Genomic DNA, 8,679 nt, shown 5'->3' on the forward strand with positions numbered 1-8,679 from the left:
GGGGCCACATGTGGGCATGGAAACAATAAGGAGGGGAGGGCGCTGTGACCACATGAGGGCTCTTCCCCCCTCACCCCCCAGTGGGGCATTCCCACATTCCACTCCAGGAACAGCTCTCCATGCCAGATTTTTGGGTTTTTCAAAAGAATCTGAGTACCCGATTTAAAGTGAACTCCGGATTAGAGAGGTCAGCTTGAGGCAGTACCGCAAAGTGATGGGATACTGGGGTGGTCAGGTAAGGCCTCCCTGAGGAGGACACCCCGACGCAGACGGGAACCAGCTTGGCGCATCCAGGGCGAGGGGCCTGGGGAGGACAGAGGGAGAGGGCGGCGGAGGGGGCCTGACCACCGGTCTTGTGCACAGAGGAAGGCTGCAGAAGCTCCGGAAAGGGATGAGCTCAGCTCTCCAGTTAAGAGGGTGGCCTCTGGCCCCATCTGGTCCTTTAGCGCTCCAGCCCACTGCCCGGGCTGGCACAAACTCCCTGCCCTGCAGGCCTGCCCTCGCCAGCCCAGGGTCCAGGAGGAGGGGTCCGTGGCGTGGAGCAGGGAGGCTCCTTCAGAGCCTGCGCAGCCCAGGATGGGGCCACCCTATTAACTGAGTGTCATCTAATTGAGAGCTAATTGACCACAATTTGTACCGGGGCCATGGGCGCCCTGAGGCTGGGAGCCTCCCCCTACATCGGTGCAGCAATGGTCACCGAGCCCAGCGCAGACGCGCTCACCCGGCGATGCGACAGAGTGCGTTGCTCTCCGCACAGCAGGGTCTCCTCCTCGCCGCCCCCCTCCTGCCCCCCACTCCGGCGAGCAGCCGGGCCGGGAAGGGTTAAGCCCACCGAGCTCACGGCTGCCTAGAGCGGCGGCGGCGGCTGCAGCGGCGGGGCCCGGGCCCTGGCGCGGGGGCGCGCGGGCGGCGGGAGGGGGACAGGATGCGGATGCCAGGGGGACTTCCTGTGCCGGCCCCCGCCGCCCCCACCCCGGCCCGGCCGCTGCCCGCACGGACGCAGGCCGGCCGGACGCACGCTCGGGCGGGCGGGCGAGCGAACGGGGACCGCCACCCGGCCGTGCCGCCCGCCCCCCGCCCGCGGCCCGCGGGCTCCAGGCACCTGTGGCCACCAGCGGACCCCGGCCGGACCCGGGTTGCCGCAGGCTGAGCCCAAACCGGTGTTTCCCGGGCCCCTGCCAACCTCAGCCCGGGCCACCCCGCCTGGTCCGTCCCGAAGCCCAAGGCGCCCGCGATAGCCCTGTCAGGCCAGCTCTGAATCCGGCGCTGGATCCGGGCTCTGCCTCCTTCTCGCCCCCACCTCCCCAGCCCCGACGTAGGAGGCCGGCACCAACTTCTGCTCTTGAATTCAGCTCTGTCCCCTCTTTTGGCCCAGGGTGACCTCGGCAGCCCTGACAGCACAGACCCTCTCGAGTGCCCAGAAAGGCGTCCGGGTGGCCAAGCGCCAACCCGGCTCTTTCTGGATGGAGGCGCCTCAGGAAGAAGCTGGCTGAGGGCTTTGGCCTTCACCTTCCAGCCGCTGCTGACCACACCTCCCCTAGGGCAGAGGCCGCCGAGAGGAGCGGGAAATGCTGTACCAGGTGAGGCCCAGTGCTAGGAGAGTTGGGCCAACCCAAGATGCTTCTCTAAGGAGGTTTTGGACTGGGTTCTGAAAGGCTAGAGGACCCTGGAGTCATCCTGTTAGGAAAGGAGGGAGGACTGGATGTGTGGCCACCTTTGCAGGGGTCAGGGGGGACCCAGGGAGAGGCGGGGAAGGTCCAGACCTCAGGAGCACCTGGGCTCAGGGCCAGGCGGGCAGCTGGCCGTTTCCATGGGTTGTAGGACTCTGGAAGCCTGTCTCCCCACGGAGCTGAGCTGGCACCTGGACACACGTGGCCTGGAACCTGTGGCCTGGGAAAGCTGGGCAAACACTCAGTCTGGGAGGTAGGAGACCAGGGAGTGAACAGACTTGTCAGTGCTTTGAACGGGCAGGGGAACATGAGATGGACAAGTCTCTCTCTTTTCTGCAAACTTCCCAGGTGTCCCTTCTGGGACTCAGCTGCCCATCCTAGTGACGGTCTGATTTCCCACTGTCGTCTCAGTGAAGAGCAGCTGCAGGGCTGGCCCTAGACATGGGGCTGACTGAGGGCCCTGCCAAAAGTCAGGAGGGAAAGGACCCTGTCTGCTGGGGAATGAGCCTGGGAGCTGAGCCTCCAGGCTGCCCTCCCTCCTCACTTTCCCAGCTGTGCACTGCCCTATCCTTTCCAGCAGGTGTGGAGCTGCCTGCTCCAGGGCCCAAGGCAGATTTGGGGGTTCTCTGGCAGCCAGTGTCTTGGGCTGGGGGCTTAGCACTACTGCCCATCTGAACAGCTTCCTTCCTTCCTCTCAGCAAAGTCAGCTCACTGGGATCTTGGTCTGACCGTCAGGATGGAACTGGGGCCAGCAACCGAGACCTTCGTGCTGGAGCTTCGGTGTCTTGAAGATGGGGGCCCAGGGCCTGACACCCTCTCAGGTAAGGGGCTGGGGGGGGGCTCTGACCTCATAAACCAGGAGCTAGTTCTCAGGCCCCCAGCAAGGATCCTTTGACACAGCCTCAGGACTGCCAGGGCTGAGAGAGGGGGCTGACAGAGGGGCCCGAAGAGTGGCAGGTGGCTTGCTGTCTGGAAGGTACCCTCCTGGCAGTTTTGCGTATGGATGGCAGGTTGCACCCGCTCACACCAGCACAGGAGTTTGTGAGGCAGCCCTGCAGGCTATGGTCTAGCGGGGGAGGGGCTCCCCGGTGGTGCAGGTGTTCTTAGCCTATGCCCCTGACCCCAGATAGGTGCTGGCTGGGACCTGCTGCTGTTTCCCCACTTGTCAGGTGGCCTCCACCTTCCTCCCACCTGTCTCTGGCTCCAGACTCAAGTTCCCAGATTGAATTCAGGGACTGAGGGGCTCTCTCCCTCTGCGCCTCGTGCCTCAGTCATTGCTCTGTGGCCTCTGGCTTTGTCCACTTTTCCTTGACTTCCGCTCCCAGCAGTCTTTCTCCCCTTTTGCTCAGAGGCACATGTAACCCTTCAGAAACTTCCAGAACTCCCTCCCCCTCTAGGACCCACGCTGGGCAAACTTTCTATTGTGGTTGCGTTTCTGGGAGCCAATTCTGTGCTGTGCTTTGATTATGTGGAGTGAAGGGTGGTGCAGGGTTGAACAGAGCATGAAAAGGACTGAGGGAATTGGAGGGGTCAGACAGAGATGTGTGGACTAAATGAGGACTCTTCTGGCTTAAATGCTTAACTGACAAACATCGTGTGAAGGTACACACATCAGATGAAACTTAACTATATGTTTATCAAACCATCATTGTTAGAAATGGTGACACTGCTGCCACAAGAAGTCCAGAATGGCCATACGGCCCAACACTGAGGATTCACACAGGCGGGATGTGGCCCTGCCGCTCCCAGAGGTGGCGGAAGAAGGGTGTCTGCAACTTTGGATCTGCTGGGGGCACAGATGTCCATGGCAGTCTCCACTCACCACCGGTATTCTCCCAGCTGGTGTGAGTGTAGATGAAGAATGCATTCACCTATCCCTTAGCCCAAGCAACGTTTATTAAGAATAGTTTTCTAACAGGAAATTATTTACATGTAGAGATCCTTTGGTTTTTAAAAAAATCAATATAGTAGGAAAGTGGCCAGAAAGCAAAATTTTATAAATCAAACCTCTGCTTTCCATTACAAAACTGAAAACATGGTGCTGTAGGAAGGAGACGTTGAAATCAGGCTTGGGAATGGAGAACACGTCTCAGAGTTTCTGCTAATCCAGTAGCAACGCTTAAAAGGAGACCTCGCGTGGCGATATGGTGGAGATGAAACGAAGCCACGGAGTGGCTCCTGCTTTCCAGGGTTTACTGTGTGCCTGCACAATGCTGGGACCGTACCTTGACCCCTTCCAGTGCTCCCAGTGTCCCTTGGCAAATGGGGAGGCTCAGGTTCCAAGAGGTGAAGTAATTGGCCAGTCACCCTGTTGACTTGGGGCTGTGAGTTAGTCCTTTCCATTCTAGAATAACAATCTCAAACACTTCCTGTCTTTAGGCTATTTCTGGTGGAGCTAGTTGCATCCTTGGCATTTCCAAACTGTTTGTTAGTTTGCAAACGAATTCCTAACCCACAGGGAGATGGATTTTTTCAGGCATCTACCAGGTTCTAGGGGATGTGCCAGGGCCCTTTCTGCCTCACTCATGAAGCTGGCAGTGGGTACCATTAAGCTGTTTTATAGACAAGCAGGGCTGTGAGCCTGCAGCAGGATGCACAGCTGCTAACTGGTAGAATTAGGACCAGAAGAGAGTCCTCTGAACTGAGGGCTTCCCACTGGAAACCTGTGTACTCTCTGACATTCGGGGGACTTTTAGGAACCGTTTGTGGTAACACTTCCAGGCAGCTTTACAGAAATTCATTACTCTTTACAGAGAAAGCGAGTTTCATTTTTCAGGTGTGACCGTAACTGAGGTCAGAGTGCAGCATGGGCTTGTGGCTTGGCTGGTTGGTTCACTGATTTCCACTGGATGGGGATTAGGCACAAAGGGCTTCTCAGGGAATGGTATTGGGGAGCCCACGTTGGTGTCACTGCCAAGCTCTCAACATGGAGCCTCTGTAGGGGTTGGCCCAGAGGAGGGGCCAGGGAGCTGGGGGTCCAGAGTGACATGACCAGCAGTCATTCGGCAACATTTCTAAGCCAACCCCACACCTCTGGGTATTTCAGTCTTTGCCGTGTTGCGATTGTCCTTGATCCACTGCTTTTGGGTCCCTGCTGAGAGCTCAATTGTGTATCCTAGAGTGGCTGTACATGGGGCAGGGTAAGTACGGAGGTCCTAGGGGTCTGGACCAGACAGTTGCCTGTAGATCTCTCTCTCCTGGCTTCCTGCCATTTCTACTACAGGTGGCAGCGGTGGGAGTGAGAGTCAGGAGGAAGAAGAGGCTCAGGAGAGGAGCAGCCCACTACGGCCAGCAATCTCAGCCCTGATGGGGGCCAGTGAGACCGCTGAGGAAGCCCAGCTGGGACAGCAGGGGTTGAAACAGTTAGAACAGCAGCGGGGGCTACAAGGGCAGCAAGCACAAAACCAGCTATCAGGACATCAGCCCGAATCGCAGCAGCAGCAGCAGCAGCAGGATATGCAAGAACAGCTGCCTCAACAACAGCAGGAACTACAGGAAAAACCCCAACCCCTGCAACATGAGCAACTGAAGCCACATCTGTTGCTGGTGCCACAGCACGGACAGTCACAAGAGCAGCAAGTGCAAGAGCAAGAGCTGCTGCAGCAACAGCAGGAACTACAGGAAAAAGCTCAACCCCTGCAACATGAGCAACTGAAGCAACAGCAGGGACAGTTCCAACCACAGCAGCTGCTACAACAACAGCAGCAGTTGCAACAGCAGAAACCGTTGTTACAGCAGCAGCAGCAGGAGCAGCAGAAGCAAGAACAATTACAGCAGCAGGAACAGCTGCAGCAGCAAAAACCTTTATTACAGCAGGAACACTTGCAGCAGCAGCAATTACAGCAGCAGGAACAATTACAGCAGCAGCTGTTGCTGCAGCAGCAGCAACAGTTACAGCAGCAGCAGCTTTTGCAGCAGCAGCAACAGTTACAGCAGCAGCAGCTGTTGCAGCAGCAGCAGCTGTTGCAGCAGCAACAGTTACAGCAGCAGCAGCAGCAGCTGCAGCCCCATCCACTGGAGCCAGAGGAGGAGGAAGAGGTGGAGTTGGAGCTCATGCCAGTGGACCTGGGGCCGGAGCAGGAACTGGAGCAGCAGCGGCAGGAGCTGGAGCGGCAGCAGGAGCTGGAGAGACAACAGGAACAGCGGCAGCTGCAGCTCAAACTGCAGGAGCAGCTACAGCAGCTGGAGCAGCAGCTGGAGCAGCAGCAGCAACAGCTGGAGCAGCAGCAGCTGGAGGAGCAGCAGGAGGTGCAGCTAGAGCTGACCCCAGTGGAGCTAGGGGCCCAGCAGCAGGAGGTGCAGCTGGAGCTGACCCCCGTGCAGCCGGAGCTGCAGCTGGAGCTGGTGCCCGCAGCGGGGGGCGGCGGGGCTTCCGGACCTGGGGCCGCGGTCGTGGTGGCCCCCCCGGGCTACGTGGTGCTGCAGGAGCTCATGGTGCTGCCAGCCGTGGCCACGCCGGCGGTGGTGCCCATCTCGGGCCCTGCGGGCAGCGCAGCCCTGACGCCGGCCCGGCAGAGGCGGCGGCGGCGCGCCCGGGACCGGCCGACCATCTGTGGGGAGTGCGGCAAGGGCTTCAGCCGCAGCACGGACCTGGTGCGGCACCAGGCCACGCACACGGGCGAGCGGCCGCACCGCTGCGGGGAGTGCGGCAAGGGCTTCTCGCAGCACTCGAACTTGGTGACGCACCAGCGCATCCACACGGGCGAGAAGCCCTACGCCTGCTCTTACTGCGCCAAGCGCTTCAGCGAGAGCTCGGCGCTCGTACAGCACCAGCGCACGCACACGGGCGAGCGGCCCTACGCCTGCGGTGACTGCGGCAAGCGCTTCAGCGTCTCGTCCAACCTGCTGCGCCACCGGCGCACGCACTCAGGCGAGCGGCCCTACGTCTGCGAGGACTGCGGCGAGCGCTTCCGGCACAAGGTGCAGATCCGCCGTCACGAGCGCCAGCTGCACGGCGCCGGCCGCTCCCGGGGGCTGGGTCTGCTCCGCGGATCGCGTGCCACCACGGGTGGGCCACCGCGCACCGATCAGGCAGCCGGCGACAAGGTTCTGTGACAGGGAAGGGACTGAGGTCGGGAAGGCGGCCAGCTCCTCCCAACGACACTGCGCCTGCTGAACCGGTCCCGCTCAGTGACCTGGGACATCCTCGAAAGTCGCTGGGCAAAGTCCGTCTTTCTTCCAGATCACCGGCCGAGTAGGACAGCCATCCTCAGAAACACCCCTGGAGAGGAAAGCCGGTGTGGCTGAAACAGCACAGATGTTGCACATCAGAACAAACAGCACATGGTACAGGTTTGTTAATCAGGTACCGACTGGGGACAAGTCTGCCAAAGCGCCTCACCCCCCCGGGGGATATTGGGCCTAGTAGAAATGAGAGTCACAGGAGAAAACTTCCAAAGACAGATGGGACAGTTGCTGACATTGGACACGGATCAAACACCAACCAGGGAATCAAATATTCCTGGTAAAACGCACACAAAAAGGATTTGATCCTGGTGAAAATTATTTCAAGGAAAAAAATGGGAGAATAGGCAACTTATCTGCACTATGTAAAAAACTGATCAAGGCATTAACTTGTCTTCAATGCATTTGCCCTGAAAATACTTCCTTGAATGAAAATTCATCAGGGCGGATATAATCCTGATTAAAATGTTTGTGTTCATAAACACAGGGTCAGAATGTCCACTGGGTCAGTGTGCAAATGCCAGGCAGTCCTGCTCTGGGCCAAAGGTTAAACCTTCCCTCCAGGGCCACCCAGGGTCCCAACAAGCGTGGGAGGCAGGCCCTAGGCCTCTGCTGCCATGATCCCGTGCCTGCAGGGGTCCCCTCCTGCTCTGGTGACCAGCAGCCTGTGGCTAAAGCAGAGGGCATTCTGGGAGAACTGTCCAGGTTCCAAGGCAGTGGTCACTGCTGGAAAGAACTCTGTGATACCCCCTTTTCCCTGAGATCCTCCAGCTTTTGGCTTCTTAGGTGCTTGCCCAGCGACAGGCTATGGGATTGGGACCTTGACACCCAGGGGCAGGCAGGGTTCCCCTGAGCTGGGCTGTACAGGGAGCCTGGCCTGAGCAGACCCTGCCTCATCACTAGGGGTCAGAGGGAGAAGGTTGGGTATGAGGATCGGACACATCAGAAATGCTCTTTACATTCACAAAATCATCTGGGGATCTCCGAGGCCTGTGGGAAGGCAGGAAGGTGGAGGAGCTGCCCACCATCTCGGCCCCCCACGCGCTTCCTGCTCCTGACTTCCCACGTGCGTGCGTGGCTTAGGTCCTGGCCCTCCCTTTCCTCCCTGCTTCTCCTTAACTAACACAGCCTGCTACATTTCACAAATGTGTTGGTAAGTGAGAAACAAAAAATGAGAAATAAACTTACACGAAGAAATACATTGTCTTGTCTGCTTTCACCACTGCACTTTGTGAGGCTTCATTTCTAGGGAACGTTTTCTCGGTTGCTCTAGAAGCAAGGAACTTGTATTCAGGTCCGTACCCAGTGCTCCTCACCGGACCCTTCCTTCGAGCCTGAGACCCTTGGCTGGGCTGGAGACGGGCCTGTTCAGTAAAACCCTCCTGGGAGGGCTGGGGACCACAGGTAGATGCCTGAAGAGGCCAGTTTTGGCATCTCCTAAGGACAGGCTTTGAATCAATCTAGTCCAACGGTACAGTGGAATGCTGGGATAGTGGCAAGTGTGCCATTGTCGATGGTCACTTGGAGGGGAGTCGTGAGGCCTGAGGCCCCTTCTAGCCCTGAGTGTCCTTGGTCCTAAGACTCAACCCGCTGGACACTCTCAGATCCCTTTTTACCATTCTTGTGTTCCTCTATCGTCCAGCTTTTGCTTCCAACAGTCCACACCCTCAACTCTTCTTTTCTGGATGCCCCTGGGGCTGCTGAAGCCCGTTGATCCACTTGTGCAGAAAGCTGGATGTACCTGAGAATTGCCCCCTCCAGGGTGGTCCTTATCCCATGAGAGACAGGTGTGGGAGGAGGCTGCAAGCCAAGCTCTCCCGATTCC

The 8,679-nt window shown here is 58.5% G+C and overlaps 1 protein-coding gene across 2 annotated transcripts; it reads left to right on the top strand.

Moving 5' to 3' along the window:
• The first annotated feature begins 1,265 nt into the window (after positions 1-1,265).
• On the top strand, positions 1,266-8,043 carry ZNF853 (zinc finger protein 853). 2 transcript variants are annotated; one of them, XM_033095672.1, is made up of 4 exons: positions 1,483-1,580; positions 1,822-1,923; positions 2,369-2,491; positions 4,894-8,043. In XM_033095672.1, the coding sequence occupies exons 3-4, from the start codon at positions 2,407-2,409 to the stop codon at positions 6,723-6,725; spliced, it is 1,917 nt and encodes a 638-aa protein (XP_032951563.1). In that variant the 5' UTR covers positions 1,483-1,580; positions 1,822-1,923; positions 2,369-2,406; the 3' UTR covers positions 6,726-8,043. The 2 variants fall into 2 exon arrangements, with proteins under 2 accessions (XP_032951564.1, XP_032951563.1); XM_033095673.1 differs by lacking the exon at positions 1,822-1,923 and having other exon boundaries at positions 1,266-1,580.
• The last annotated feature ends 636 nt before the right edge of the window (positions 8,044-8,679 follow it).

Source organism: Rhinolophus ferrumequinum, chromosome 24, assembly GCF_004115265.2.
Source record: "Rhinolophus ferrumequinum isolate MPI-CBG mRhiFer1 chromosome 24, mRhiFer1_v1.p, whole genome shotgun sequence".
Classification (NCBI taxonomy): Eukaryota; Metazoa; Chordata; class Mammalia; order Chiroptera; family Rhinolophidae; genus Rhinolophus; species Rhinolophus ferrumequinum.